General features: G+C 44.2%; 1 protein-coding gene across 4 annotated transcripts in view; it reads left to right on the top strand.

The window, feature by feature from the left end:
* The window catches only part of LOC139422763 (adenomatous polyposis coli protein-like), a 50,534-nt gene extending 34,581 nt beyond the window's left edge, over positions 1–15,953 (top strand). For all 4 annotated transcript variants that reach the window (XM_071174091.1, XM_071174095.1, XM_071174093.1 and 1 more), the window contains 6 exons: positions 5,039–5,255; positions 5,594–5,689; positions 6,030–6,169; positions 6,491–6,685; positions 6,830–7,044; positions 7,984–15,953. In XM_071174091.1, coding sequence (XP_071030192.1) covers positions 5,039–5,255; positions 5,594–5,689; positions 6,030–6,169; positions 6,491–6,685; positions 6,830–7,044; positions 7,984–14,434 — 7,314 coding nt within the window. In that variant the 3' untranslated portion in view covers positions 14,435–15,953. The remainder of the gene's footprint in view (positions 1–5,038; positions 5,256–5,593; positions 5,690–6,029; positions 6,170–6,490; positions 6,686–6,829; positions 7,045–7,983) is intronic.
* Positions 15,954–16,124: the final 171 nt, after the last annotated feature.

Genomic DNA, 16,124 nt, shown 5'->3' with positions numbered 1-16,124 from the left:
CATATACCTTTGACTATTGGATGTTCTAATAGGCACTTTAGTATTGCCAGCCTAATCTCAGGAGTTGATAGGCTTGAAGTCATAAACAGTGCTGTAAAGCAAGCATTGCTAAGAGCTGCTGGCAAATGCAGTAACGTTTTTATGAATGCTTACGAGCCTGCTGCCGCCTACCACCACACAGTCAGACTGCTCTATCAAATCATAGACTTAATTATAATAAACACAGAAATTTGAGCCATTGGCCATTAATATGGTCAAATCCGGAAACTGTCATTTCGAAAACGAAACGTTTATTCTTTCAGTGAAATACGGAACCGTTCCATATTTTATCGAACGGGCGGCAACCCTGAGTCTAAATTTTGCTGTTACATTGCATAATCTTCAATGTTGTCGTAATTATGTAAAATTCTGGTGAATTAGTTAAACTAGCCAGGTGACCAAACTATTGCATATACCCTGACTCTGCGTGCAATGAACGCAAGAGAAGTGACACAATTTCCCTAGTTGATATTGCCTGCTAACATGAATTTCTTTTAACTAAACATGCAGGTTTAAAAAAATATACTTTGGTGTATTGATTTTAACTTGACGCTACCCATCCCTGTAGCGGGATAATTGTCATCAACAACCGCTGAATTGCGTAGCGCCACATTCAAATAATATTACTACAAATATTTATATTCATATCACAAGTGCAATATAGAAAAACACAGCTTAGCCTTTTGTTAATCCACCTGTCGTGTCAGATTTTGAAAATATGCTTTACAGCGAAAGCAATCCAAGCGTTTAAGTTTATCGATCGCTCGACAAAATATTATGTACACCTAGCATCAAGTAGCTTGGTCACGAAAATCAGAAAAGCAATCAAATTAATCGTTCACCTTTGATCTTTGGATGTTTTCACCCACGACTCTGTTACACAATAAATGTTCCTTTTGTTCCATAAAGATTATTTTTATATCCAAAATACCTCAGTTTGTTTGGCGTGTTATGTTCAGAAATCCACAGGAAAGAGCGGTCACAATGCAGACAAATTCCAATAGTATCCGTAATGTCTACAGAAACATGTCAAATGTTTTTTAGAATCAATCCTCAGGTTGTTGTTAAAATATATAATCGATAATATATCAACTGCACCTGTCTTTATCAGTAGGAGAGGGAAAGGCAATGGCTGCCCAAACTCTGTTGCGTCAAGCAAAACGCTGCTGGCACCCGGCCATACAATGACGCAATGTTGTTTTTCTCGCTCATTTTTCAAAATAAAAGCCTGAAACTATGTCGAAAGACTGACACCTTGAGGAAGCGATAGGAAAAGGAATCTGGTTGATATCCCTTTTAAATGGAGCAAAGGCAGGCTATGGAACATGGAGTTTTCAAAATAGAAGCCACTTCCTGGTTTGATTTTCCTCAGGGTTTCGCTTGCAATATCAGTTCTGTTATACTCACAGACAATATTTTCACAGTTTTGGAAACTTTAGTGTTTTCTATTCTAATCTGTCAATTATATGCATATTCTAGCATCTGGTCCTGAGAAATAGGCAGTTTACTTTGGTAACGTTATTTTTCCAAACATAAAAATAGTGCCCCGTAGCTTCAAGAGGTTAAGAAAGGCATTGATGTTTATGGTTAGGTACATTCGTGCAACGATTGTGATTTTTTTTTTCAGGAATGCGCTTTTGTTAAAACCTACATTTGGCAAAGTAGGCTGTGATTCAATGACACATTAACAGGCACGGCATTGATTATTTGCAATGCAGAACAAGCTAGTTAACCTAGTAATATATCAACCATGTGTAGTTTGATTGTTTTTTACATAAGTTTAATGCTAGCTAGCAACTTACCTTGGCTCCTTGCTGCACTCGCGTAACAGCTTTTCAGCCTGCCATGCAGTTTCCTCATGGAATGCAATATAATCTGCAAAAATCTGCGTCCAAAAATGCCATTTACCTATTGTTATAACTTGAAATCGGCCCCAAATAATCGGCAATGCCGGCTTATCGGTCGCCCTCTAGTACATACCCCAACCAGAAGCCATGGATTACAGGCAACGTTCGCACTGAGCTAAAGGGTGGAGCTGTCGCTTTTAAGGTGCGGGACTCTAAGCCGGAAGCTTATAAGATGTGGCAGGGCTTGCAAACTATTACAGTCTACAAAGGGATGCACAGCCACGAGCTGCCCAGTGACCCGAAGCTACCAGACGAGCTAAATCGACTGTGTGAATACTCTCTCCGTAGCCGATGTAAGACAATTTAATCAGGTCAACATTCACTAGGCCGCGGGGCGAGACTGATTACCAGGACTTGTGCTCCGGGCATGTGCTGACCAACTGGCAGGTGTCTTCAATGACATTTGTCCCTGTCTCAGTCTGTAATACCAACATGTTTCAAGCAGACCACCATAGTCCCTGTACCCAAGAGCACTGAGGTAACCTGCCTAAATGACTACAGACCCGTAGCACTCACGTCCGTAGCCATGAAGTGCTTTGAAAGGCTGGTAATGGCTCACATCAACACCATTATCCCAGAAACCTTAGACCCACTCCCATTTAATACCTCCCAAACAGATCCACAGATGATGCAATCTATATTGCACTCCACACAGCCCTTTCCCACCTGGACAAAAGGAACACCTACATGAGAATGCTTTTCATTGACTACAGCTCAGCGTTCATAGTACCCTCAAAACTCATCGCTAAGGATCCTGGGACTAAACACTTCCCTCTGCAACTGGATCCTGGACTTCCTGATGGGCCGCCCACAGGTGGTGAGGTTAGGTAGCAACACATCTGCCAAGCTGATCCTCAACACTGGAGCCCCTCGGGAGTGCGTGCTCAGTCCCCTCCTGTACTCCCTGTTCACCCATGACTGCGTGGCCAGGCACGACTCCAACACCATTAAGTTTGCAGATGACACAACAGTGCCTGATCACCGACAACAATGAGACCACCTATAGGGAGGAGGTCAGAGACCAAGACAAAGGAGATGATTGTGGACTACAGGAAAAGGAGGACCGAGCACAACCCCATTCTCATTGTGTCCCACCACCTGCCAAACCCCTCTTTTACGCTACTGCTACTCTGTTTATCATATGCGTCGTCACTTTAACCATACCTACATGTGCATACTACCTCAATTAGACTGATTAACCTGTGCCTGTACAGTGCCTTGCGAAAGTATTCGGCCCCCTTGAACTTTGCGACCTTTTGCCACATTTCAGGCTTCAAACATAAAGATATAAAACTGTATTTTTTTGTGAAGAATCAACAACAAGTGGGACACAATCATGAAGTGGAACGACATTTATTGGATATTTTAAACTTTTTTAACAAATCAAAAACTGAAATTGTGCGTGCAAAATTATTCAGCCCCTTTACTTTCAGTGCAGCAAACTCTCTCCAGAAGTTCAGTGAGGATCTCTGAATGATCCAACGTTGACCTAAATGACTAATGATGATAAATACAATCCACCTGTGTGTAATCAAGTCTCCGTATAAATGCACCTGCACTGTGATAGTCTCAGAGGTCCGTTAAAAGCGCAGAGAGCATCATGAAGAACAAGGAACACACCAGGCAAGGTCCGAGATACTGTTGTGAAGAAGTTTAAAGCCGGATTTGGATACAAAAAGATTTCCCAAGCTTTAAACATCCCAAGGAGCACTGTGCAAGCGATAATATTGAAATGGAAGGAGTATCAGACCACTGCAAATCTACCAAGACCTGGCCGTCCCTCTAAACTTTCAGCTCATACAAGGAGAAGACTGATCAGAGATGCAGCCAAGAGGCCCATGATCACTCTGGATGAACTGCAGAGATCTACAGCTGAGGTGGGAGACTCTGTCCATAGGACAACAATCAGTCGTATATTGCACAAATCTGGCCTTTATGGAAGAGTGGCAAGAAGAAAGCCATTTCTTAAAGATATCCATAAAAAGTGTCGTTTAAAGTTTGCCACAAGCCACCTGGGAGACACACCAAACATGTGGAAGAAGGTGCTCTGGTCAGATGAAACCAAAATGGAACTTTTTGGCAACAATGCAAAACGTTATGTTTGGCGTAAAAGCAACACAGCTCATCACCCTGAACACACCATCCCCACTGTCAAACATGGTGGTGGCAGCATCATGGTTTGGGCCTGCTTTTCTTCAGCAGGGACAGGGAAGATGGGAAGATGGATGGAGCCAAATACAGGACCATTCTGGAAGAAAACCTGATGGAGTCTGCAAAAGACCTGAGACTGGGACGGAGATTTGTCTTCCAACAAGACAATGATCCAAAACATAAAGCAAAATCTACAATGGAATGGTTCAAAAATAAACATATCCAGGTGTTAGAATGGCCAAGTCAAAGTCCAGACCTGAATCCAATCGAGAATCTGTGGAAAGAACTGAAAACTGCTGTTCACAAATGCTCTCCATCCAGCCTCACTGAGCTCGAGCTGTTTTGCAAGGAGGAATGGGAAAAAATGTGCAAAACTGATAGAGACATACCCCAAGCGACTTACAGCTGTAATCGCAGCAAAAGGTGGCGCTACAAAGTATTAACTTAAGGGGGCTGAATAATTTTGCACGCCCAATTTTTCAGTTTTTGATTTGTTAAAAAAGTTTTGAAATATCCAATAAATGTCGTTCCACTTCATGATTGTGTCCCACTTGTTGATTCTTCACAAAAAAATACAGTTTTATATCTTTATATTTGAAGCCTGAAATGTGGCAAAAGGTCGCAAAGTTCAAGGGGGCCGAATACTTTCGCAAGGCACCGTATATAGCCTCGCTACTGTTATTTTTCACTCTTTATACGGTTTTATTTATTTATTGTTCACCTAATACCTATTTTTTTTACTTAATCGTACTGTTGGTTAGGGCCCGTGAGTAAGCATTTCACTGTAAGGTCTACACTTGCTGTATTCGGAGTACGTGACAAACTTTGATTTGATCATTAGGCTAGGTGTTATTTATTCCGTCAAGGACCACTTTGGAAAGGAGTGTTTTTATGATTACTTTCAAGTGATAAACAGTTTTTTTTATTCTATTCCATACAAGGACTCAGTGCTGCTGGGGAACTCCCGAGGCAGCAAGGAGGCCCGGGCCAGAGCCAGCGCCGCCCTCCATAACATTATCCACTCCCAGCCTGACGATAAGAGAGGGCGCAGAGAGATCAGAGTGTTGCACCTCCTGGAACAGATCAGGGTTTACTGCGAGACCTGCTGGGAGTGGCAGGAGAACCATGAGAGGGGAGTGGACCAGGATAAAAACCCCAGTAAGGCCTGCTCAGATGTATTTAATGCTTTGGTTAGGGTATGGTTATTTGGATGAGTAATGTAGGACAAAAACCCAGTAAGGACTAAAGCGACGGTTGTAATGAATTGTGTTGGTTTTGTTTTTCATTGTGTATTTGGAGGGGTAAACCACCAGTACCTCCTGCTCAGATCACTTGTACTTGATTTGTTTAATGTTTTAAATGGATAATTGGAAGGGTAATACAGGACAACTTGAGTAAGGCCTACTTATTTCAGATGGATGAACTGTGTTTTAGTTAGGGTATGGATATTTGGATGGGTCACTTGTTTTTATTAGAATGGATTGTGTTTGTCCCAGTGCCCTCTCCCGTTGAGCATCAGATCTGCCCAGCGGTGTGTGTTCTAATGAAGCTGTCCTTTGATGAAGAGCACAGGCACGCTATGAATGAGCTCGGTAAGCATCCACTTCAAAACTGTTGTTCTGACCAAATGCAATTTTTTATTTCGGCTATTTAACCAGTATAGTCCACTTGGTGACACTTGCCACTGCTTTCCAGGCAGTTATCTTAAAAAAAAAAGAGAAATTATGAAACAATCTTTATTTGATTGGTTTAATGTTTCATTACCCAAGAAACCAAAACAGAAAAGAGGTAGGTTAATGCATGTGTTCATCCCTGTAAAGATGTAGGCTCTTATGCAATGTCTTGCATGGGACATCATATAGTAGAACTTTCATGGGGCAGACTCATTCAATGATTGATTGACATTTATCCTGCTGTGCTGTGTGTTCCCAGGGGGGCTGCAGGCTATAGGGGAACTCCTCCAAGTGGACTGTGAAATATACGGCCTCACCAGTGACCACTACAGCGTCACTCTGAGGAGATACGCTGGCATGGCCCTTACCAACCTCACCTTCGGGGACGTGGCCAATAAGGTGAGCTTCTGGTTCCGGACGATTTAACCTTAGATGTAGTTGTGTGTGCAATTCTGACCTAATATCTTGCAAATGTTCTGCCTTAGGGTTGTTTTTCCAGACCCAAATTAAGCCTATTCCTGTATTTAAAAGCTATTTCAATCTCAATTAAGCACGCTTTGTAGTCCAGGAGAAGGCTGGATCTGGGAAACCAGCCAATATGTGTAAACGCACTTGAAAGTAAAGGCAGTAGTGTCTTCGAGGACAATCAATCTCTGTGCTTGTTCAGAAAGTATGGCTTCAAATTAATAGTAAGCATCTTTCTGTATCTTCCATCCTCAGGCCACTCTATGTTCCATGAAGGGATGCATGAGGGCCATGGTGGCTCAGCTGAAGTCGGAGAGTGAGGATCTACAGCAGGTGATTGCCAGTGTGTTGAGGAACCTGTCCTGGCGTGCGGATGTGAACAGTAAGAAGACCCTCCGTGAGGTGGGCAGTGTCAGGGCTCTGATGGAATGTGCCTTGGAGGTACAGAAGGTGAGACATCCACCACTCTCACTTTGATACAAATACATAAGGAGTACATGTATAAATATGTGAATGAAATGTACAATAGGAATTCGATAAAGATTTGCCTAAATATGTATTCACTGGCTGATCAAATTTGTCCTCTTTTCACAGGAGTCTACTCTGAAGAGTGTCCTCAGTGCCCTGTGGAACCTGTCAGCTCACTGCACTGAAAACAAAGCTGATATCTGTGCTGTAGAGGGGGCTTTGGCCTTCCTGGTTAGCACTTTGATGTACCGAAGCCAAACTAACACCCTCGCCATCATTGAAAGTGGAGGAGGCATCTTGCGCAATGTGTCTAGTCTCATCGCCACAAATGAAGATCACAGGTATGTCTATTCAATTTTTTAAAAATCATTCATTATTAGGGATGCACGATATGTCGGAATCGGCCGATATTAGCTAAAAATGCCAACTATCGGCCCGATGTCTAGTTTAACGCCAATGTTAAAAACCGATGTCAAAGCTGCTGTGCATACCTATATAATGTAGGTACAGGACGTAATGACGACACGTAAAATGTTGCGCTACACGTGCAACACAGCATTCCTGACCTAGCCCACAATGTCTGCTGTGTGGATCTAGCAGTCAACAAGTCGAGTAGGCATTTGAAAGAGTAAGAAAATTTCAGCGAGACAACTCAGAGGCGAAAGCCATTAAAGCCAAGATAATGGAATTCATGGATTCTTACCATAGTAATCCTGGTTGAGAATGAAATAATTGAACAGCACAGCAAGTTAGTCAAAGAAATAGGTTTTGGATTGTTTTACTGGTAATGGGGACATGCGTAAATGCCAACAAAATAACTTTTTGGTCTGTGTGTGACCTTTATTTAACTAGGCAAGTCAGTTAAGAACAAATTCTAACTTACAATGACGGCCCGGGCGCTGCTGGGCTAATTGTGCGCCGCCCTATGGGACTCCCAATCACGGTCGGATGTGATACAGCCTGGATTCGAACCAGGGACTGTAGTGATGCCTCTTGCACTGAGATGCAGTGCCTTAGACTGCTATGTCCATGTGTGTGTTAACTATTTAACTGTACTAGAATGCTTACAAGGCCTCTAAAATTAAATATTGCTATCCGTATCGGGGTTTTTTTGGCAAGGAAAATATCGGCCAAAAATGGCATCGGCGCATCACTATTCATTATAGTGTTGTGCTGTTAAATATTTGATATTTTATACGGACTCCTCTGTAATAATGTTTAATGTTCTTACACTTGAAAGCTTACAAGACCCTGTGTTGCTTTTTTCTCTCTCTCTGTAGACAAATCCTGAGAGAGAACAGCTGTCTTCAGACACTCCTGCAGCACCTGAAGTCTCACAGCCTGACTATTGTGAGCAACGCATGTGGCACGCTATGGAACCTCTCGGCCCGCAATGCAAAGGACCAGGAGGCCTTGTGGGAAATGGGTGCTGTGAGCATGCTGAAGAACCTCATCCACTCTAAGCACAAGATGATCGCTATGGGCAGTGCCGCAGCACTGAGGAACCTCATGGCCAACAGGCCCGCCAAATACAAGGATGCCAACATCATGTCACCTGGATCTAGCCTGCCCTCTCTTCACGTCAGAAAACAGAAAGCCCTGATCGAGGAACTGGACTCTCAGCACCTCTCGGAGACGTTTGACAATATTGACAATTTAAGCCCCAAGGCGTCCCACAGGGGTAAACCAAGCAGGCACAAGCAGAATGTCTACAGTGATTACGATGGTGTCTCTAGATCAGACGGGTTTAGCCCCAACAGTGTGCCTGTGCGCTCCCCTTATGTGAACACACCAGTTCTGTCGAGCCCGTCACCCAGAGACAACCCTAGGGGGAACATAGACAGTGTTAGGGCCGAGAGGGATCGGGGCCAGGACAGAGACAGACAGAGGGGTGCACCCAGTGGTTTCCACCCAGATCATGACTCTAAGAGAATGCAAATGCCCGCCACAACAGCTGCTCAGATTGCCATGGTGATGGAGGAAGTGAACAGCATTCACTTACTGACTGGCTTGGATGACCGGTCACCAGAGACCCCAAATCAAGACCCTCACTGTACAACTGCAGCACATGGTCATTCAAATGTATATCCCTACACTAAACCCGATCACTCGGGCAGACCATGTCCAATGCCCAAGTTGGAATACAAGGCATCCAACGACAGTCTCAACAGCGTAAACAGCACTGACGGCTATGGCAAAAGAGGACAGATGAAGCCATCTGTGGACTCCTACTCTGAGGATGATGAGGGGAAGTGTTGCGTCTATAGAAAATATCCTGCAGACCTTGCTCATAAGATCCACAATGCCAACCACATGGAAGATGATGACGGAGAAGTTGACACACCTATCAACTACAGCCTAAAGTATTCTGACGAGCAGCTGAACTCTGGTCGGCAAAGTCCAAGCCAAAATGAGAGATGGGCGAGGCCTAAGCACATGGAGGAGATGAAACAGACAGATCAGAGGTCTGTGCGATCTCAAAGCCCAGGCTACCCCATGTACACGGAGGGCAACAGTGAGGAGGAGGAGAAATTGAAGTACAAGCCCAGGTTTGTGCAAACCGAAATGCAACAAGGATTCAGATCAAGGAACACCAACCAACACCAACAAGATCAAAGCAATGCTGGTCCCACTCAAGGAATGAACAAAAAGATGAACAACCAGACTATGTGCCAGTCTGTGGATGATTACGGTGATGACAAACCAACCAATTACAGTGAGCGATACTCAGAGGAAGAACAACAGGATGACCAGCCGACCAATTACAGTATGAAATACAACAAGGGGCCTCATACGGAACAACCAATTGATTACAGTCTGAAGTACTCCGACACCTCCTCCCAAAAATCCATGTTTAGTCATTCAAAGTCATCCTCCACTCAGAGCTCAGTGAAAGACCATCTAAGCCAAGATGGTTCAACATCATCCGTGACATCCAAAAAGAATGTAGGGAGACAAATGCAGCTACATCCATCCTCGGCTCAAACGAGGTCAGGGCCAACTCGACCAGGCCAGAAGAACACAACATGCAAACCTCCTACCGTCAATCAAGAGACCCTACAGACGTACTGTGTTGAGGACACACCCATCTGTTTCTCAAGGGGTAGCTCTCTGTCATCCTTGTCCTCAGATGAGGACGAAATGGAAGGCTGCAAGAGGAATGTGAATGCTGCTAGCAACTATCCAACTCTTCCCATCTCTGAGAAAGAGTCCACTGGCAGTCACGCCCAAGAACAAGGCACAACCGAGGGCCAGTCGTCTGTGCAGTATGTCCGAATAAAGCCTCCAAGGACTAGTCAAGTTCATGGAGACGGATCCAGACATCACAAAGCCGTTGAGTTTTCATCAGGAGCTAAATCACCATCTAAAAGTGGTGCCCAGACTCCCAAAAGCCCCCCAGAACACTATGTGCAGGAGACGCCCCTCATGTTCAGCAGATGCACATCTGTAAGCTCTCTGGACAGCTTTGAGAGCAACTCCATTGCTAGCTCTATACAGAGTGAATTGTGCAGCGGGATGCCCAGTGGAATCATCAGCCCAAGTGATCTGCCCGACAGCCCTGGTCAGACCATGCCTCCGAGCCGAAGCAAAACGCCACCACCCCCTCAACATCCACCACCAATGAAACACAAAAAGGTGCCTCCGCCGCCGCCGCCGAGGGCGGATTTGGCTCCAAGGCATGCTGCTGTACACTCTGCTGTCCATAGAGTCCAGGTGCTTCCGGATAACGACACCCTCCTACACTTTGCGACAGAGAGTACCCCAGATGGATTCTCTTGTGCATCCAGCCTCAGTGCTTTAAGCTTAGATGAACCTTACATTCAAAAAGATAATGAGCTCAAGATCATGTCTCCTGTTCACGAAGACAACCAGGGAAATGAGGCTGAGCATGAGCATGATGACACTACAGAATCCCCAAGCCAAGAGAAGCATTCACCTGGTGAGGTGGAAAAAGACATTTTGGATGATTCAGATGATGATGATATAGAAATACTGGAGGCTTGCATAAACTCAGCCATGCCAACAAAGTCATCGAGAAAACCCAAAAAGCAATCTCCTTCCAACACTACTTCTAGAATACCACCACCTACTGCCCATAAACCAAGCCAACTTCCTGTGTACAAGTTACTCCCGTCACAAACCCGAGGACAACAGAAGACTGTTGGCTTCACCCATGGAGAGGACATGCCTAGGATTTACTGCATAGAGGGAACCCCCATAAATTTTTCAACAGCCACATCTCTCAGCGACCTCACCATTGATTCACCCCCAAATGAGCTGGCCAACGCTGAAAGCTGTGCTCCTCCTTGTGCAGAAGTATTCTCCAGTCAAATAAGGGATACTATTCCAGAAGGGGAAAGTACAGATGAAAAAGATGGAGGTGTTACTTCCTCCTTCACACAAGCTGCCGCTGTAGAAAATGAAGGGGATGACATCTTAGCAGAGTGTATCAGTTCAGCCATGCCAAAAGGTAAAATCCATAAGCCCTTTAGAGTACAGAAAATGAATGATCAACTACAGCACCCTTCATCAGCTTCTCCTGTTAGTCTAGTCAAACAAGAGGTTGAAAAGAAGAAGCCCACATCCCCTGTTAAACCAATGCCACAGAGTAGTGAGTACAGAGCTAGGATGATTAAAAAACCCCAGCCACCTTTCAACTTTGCTTCATACCCTGATAAAAACAAAGAAACCAAAATGCTTGAGCCAAAAATGGCCTCCAGAAATTTCCCAGATAAACCAACAAATGCAGATGAGAGGCCACGGCCAGGATTTGCTTTTGACTCGCCACAGAATTACACACCAATAGAGGGTACACCCTATTGCTTTTCACGCAATGACTCCCTGAGTTCCTTGGATTTCGAGGATGATGAACCTGATCTCTCAAAGGAAAAGGCACAACTTAGAAAAGACAAAGACCAGAGAAAAGTGTCAATGAAAAACCGTGGAGAGCCATCCGCAAGAACAAACAGGGCAAATGTACCACTGACTGCTCCAACAACACCTCTGCAGCCGAAGCAGGCTGTCTTTCCACAACCATCCAAAGAAAACGTGGGGCCAGTGCCAGATGAGAAGCAGAAGTTTTCCATTGAGGACACACCAATGTGTTTTTCTAGAAACTCATCTCTCAGCTCGTTAAGTGACATTGACCAAGAGAACAACAACAAAGACCTCCAGCCAAAAGAAGTGGAGGATGTAACTCAGGTAGAAGCTACTTCTAAACCCCAAGCCTCTGGTTACGCACCAAAAGCCTTTCATGTAGAAGACACCCCTGTGTGTTTCTCAAGAAACAGTTCACTCAGCTCACTAAGCATTGATTCAGAAGATGACCTTCTACAAGAGTGCATCAGTTCAGCCATGCCAAAAAAGAAGAAACAGACAGCCAGAAATAAGGGGGGGAATGACCAAGGAGATGCCACTGAGGAGAAAAGTATGGATAGAATTTTAGCTGAGGAGCCTGATATCACATTGGATCTCACTGATACACGTAGTCCAGTTTCTGAACAAGCCTTATCTCCAGACTCTGAATCTTTTGATTGGAAGGCCATCCAAGAGGGTGCCAATTCCATCGTCAGCAGTTTGCACCAGGCAGCTGCTAGCCTCTCTAGACAAGGCTCATCTGACTCTGACTCAATCCTCTCCCTCAAATCTGGAATATCCCTTGGCTCCCCTTTTCACTTGCCCTTAAATTCAGAGGATAATAAATCTGCATCCGACAAAGGACGCCCACGGATATTAAAGCCTGGTGAAAAGAGCACTTTAGAAGCCCAAAAAAAAGAAAAGGAAGAAGAGGCAGCAAAAGCTCTTAAAGGGGGCAAGAAAGTCTACAAAAGTCTCATAACAGGAAAACCACGTGCCAGCGCTGAGACCCCAGCCTCATTACAGCAGAGGCCGACTGCCCCTAGTGTTCCCATGATTTCTCGTGGGAGGACAATGATCCAGGTCCCTGGCGTTAGAAGCAGTTCTCCAAGCACAAGCCCAGTCCAAAAGAAGCCTCCACCCCGTGGTCCAGCCTCTGTCTCAAAAACTCCTCCCACTCAAGGGCAGAATTCCAGTAACTCACCCAGAAGCATCAAACCACCTGCTAAATCTGATCCTAGTCCAGCCAAGGATCAGCCTGGATCTCAATCGGGATCAAGTAAAGCTTCATCACGATCTGGATCCAGAGACTCCACACCATCCAGACCAGCTCAGCAGTCCTTGACCACCAGACCCATGCAGTCACCCGGTCGCACCTCTGTGTCACCTGGAAGAAATGGTCTTGGCCCTTCAAACAAATTATCCCAAGTGCCTCGCACTGCTTCTCCAAGCACATTGTCAACTAAGTCTTCTGGTTCTGGCAGGATGGCCTACACCTCCCCTGGGAGACCGATGGGTCAGCAAACTCCACCCAAGCAGACTGGCTTGACGAGAAGCACTAGCGGAATCCCTAGGAGTGAATCTGCCTCAAAGAGTCTGAACCAGTGTGGAGTTTCTGGCCCTTCTAAGAAGCAGGATTTGTCCAGGATGTCTTCCACAAAGTCTAGTGGAAGTGAGTCAGACCGGTCGGAGAAACCTGCCCTAGTTCGCCAGTCAACATTCATCAAAGAGGCCCCTAGTCCAACACTGAAGAGGAAATTGGAAGAGTCTGCTTCTTTTGAGTCTCTGTCCCCCTCCTCTACCAGCCAGTCTCAAACGCCTGTGTCGAGTCCATCTTTGCCAGATATGTCGTTAACTTTGCCCTGTCAAGGAAGCAACTGGAAAAAGTCCCCTCAGAATCCAAATTCCTCCGAAATTGGGGATGAGAAGCCTCAAAGAGGAGGGAAGCATGACATCTCCAGGTCCCATTCAGAAAGCCCCTCTAGGCTCCCTAATCTTAACAGGAAAGGTACATGGAAGAGGGAGAACAGCAAACACTCCTCCTCTCTCCCAAGGGTTGGCACCTGGAAGAGAACAGGCAGCTCATCTTCCATCCTCTCTGCCTCCTCTGAGTCAAGTGAAAAGGGCAAGAGTGAGGATGAACGACAGCCACTGAGTCCAGCCCAAAGGTCCCCACACGGCAAAGATGGAAACCCTTTAAAAGGAACATGGAGGAAGATGAAGGATAGTGAAATGTCTCAGTCAGAAGGCCGTGATTCTTCCTCCATAGAGTCCATGGACACCATGGCCATGGGGCACCAAATGAGCCCTGCAGTTTCCAAGACTGAGGATGTGTGGGTGAGGATTGAGGACTGTCCCATTAACAACCCGAGGTCTGGAAAATCCCCAACAGCAAACATCCCTCCTGTAATTGACAGTGTTATACTCAAAATGCCCTCTGTTGATCTCTTGACAAGTGAAACCCATCCAAAACATTCCTCAAATGAAAGTGTAAATGCTCTTAGGCTAGGTTCAGAGACTAATTTAAACTTGTTTAGGAGCAGTGAGAGTATTGATAAGAAAGGGCCAGACCTCAAGCCTGCTCAGAGTAACCCAAGCATCGTCCCAGAGGCCCATGAACTGTCTCTTGCTGAACGCACCCCTTTTAGCTCCTCCACCTCTAGCAAACACAGCTCACCGAGTGGGGCTGTGGCGGCCAGGGTCAGCCCTTTCAACTACACCCCTAGTTCCAGGAAGAGCAGTGCTGACAGTGCCACACTACCACGACCCTCACAGATACCCACGCCTGTCAGTGTAACCAACAGTGCAAAAAAGAGAGAGACTAAAGGAGAAAGTGCTGGTGAAAGTGGGTCCTACATTGTAACCTCAGTTTAAGTCACTTGAGGCTAGACTACACACAGATTATCTAGGGGAAATGTCTTGAACATACCTAGTGATCTCTGTTGTAAATAATTATTTACAACAAACCCAATCAAAGCAAAGAAAAGATTCATCACAATTTTTGGTGTAAAAAATAAACATGTAAATAGTGAGTCACTAGACTGTTATTGTAGTTGATACCTAATTGATGGACCCTGTTTTTTTGCTGGTAGGAATGTGGCTGGGACACTGGTTATCAGAGGGAGAGAGGGAGACCTCTGAAGGATAATGTATGTGAATTTGTACTGTACATATTTTAATTATGTATTTAATTTAAACCCCTGTCAAGATCCTGAATCTTGTCCGACTTGACAAAGATAATCACTTAAAGTTGCATATTTGGGATGTTAAAACACTTAAAGATCGACTTTAATACTACTCCGTTCGATTAGAAAAAAATGATATGCCTGTATTTAGGTCAGAAAGAAAAGTAATTCTAATTTTTACTAATGCAAATGTATTATAAGCTACCCATCCTTGCATGTAAACTGCCCAGATGGTAAAGATGAACATTTGTGGTCACATGACATGTTGGTAGCTGTAGTGTAAAGTTTTACACTATTTCATGTGTGCTCTGAAAGTAAAGGAATTATCCGCAAGTTAACCTGAGAAATATTTCCATTGGAAAATAGATTATATGAGAGTAGAGCGATACATGGCTCTGCTGTTTGTTGTTTAATTGTTATCAGGTTAGTTGGTTGCTTTTTAACTAAGAGACTCTGAAGGACTGAATGAACACAAATATTACTATAGGGTTTTGGTGTTGGTTTATCTATTTTTTTTTTTAAAGGTAGTTTTAGTTTCCCTGTAATCACTGTAATGCTAAAGCACATGATCAGAGGAGTTTATGTACTATTTTGTTCTACCCAAAAATTACACTGTCTGAAATACTTTTTTTTTCTTTTTCTCATGCAATACATTTGTGGTCGGCTATTCAAAGGAAAAAAGTCACATTCCAAATTGTAAATCAGCATAATAAATCATGTTAAAATGTTGGGGTGAAAAACTGGTGTCCAGTGTTACTGAACAGTGGAAGTGTTTAATTATCATCTGTCTTGAAGATATTTTGGTAGTGAATGGAACTTAAGATCTGCTTAAAGTGAATGATGAACTCGTGTCCTTAGTGCAGCTATGTTTTAATATACAAACCAAGGAGATATAGCTATAGGCATGAATTCATTACACAACTACATACACATTTCTTCTGTTGTACGAGTGCAATAACATAAGGGCAAGCCGCATTTGAAATGATGAAGTGGTCTCCTCACCACTGTTTTGGTAAAAAGCTGGGCAATGGGGCTGGAGAAATGTAACCACTTAAATTAATAGAACTATGGATGCACGGTCTGACCATCCATGATATCAAAATGAATAGTTTTGACCATGTTTTGAGGCTATACATTTTATTTACATGTATGTTTACAGAAATTGAAGAAAAAGCTTGTTTTGGGATTTGATGGTGTACGACAGTTGAACTAAGCTGGTGAGGCATTTATAAGTTCTATTCATCAAGAATCAATGGGATATCATGAATAAAATGTAGAAACTGGCGAATCCCCAGTAAATCAACTCACATCCGTCATAGCACTTTCCTTCAGTGTTGATTAATTTGACATATTCTCCAGGCATTACATATTACGTTTTG

Source organism: Oncorhynchus clarkii, chromosome 12 (genome assembly GCF_045791955.1).
Source record: "Oncorhynchus clarkii lewisi isolate Uvic-CL-2024 chromosome 12, UVic_Ocla_1.0, whole genome shotgun sequence".
NCBI lineage: Eukaryota > Metazoa > Chordata > Actinopteri > Salmoniformes > Salmonidae > Oncorhynchus > Oncorhynchus clarkii.
The sequence above is the reverse complement of the archived record's forward strand: the minus strand, read 5'-3'. Positions and strand labels throughout refer to the sequence as shown.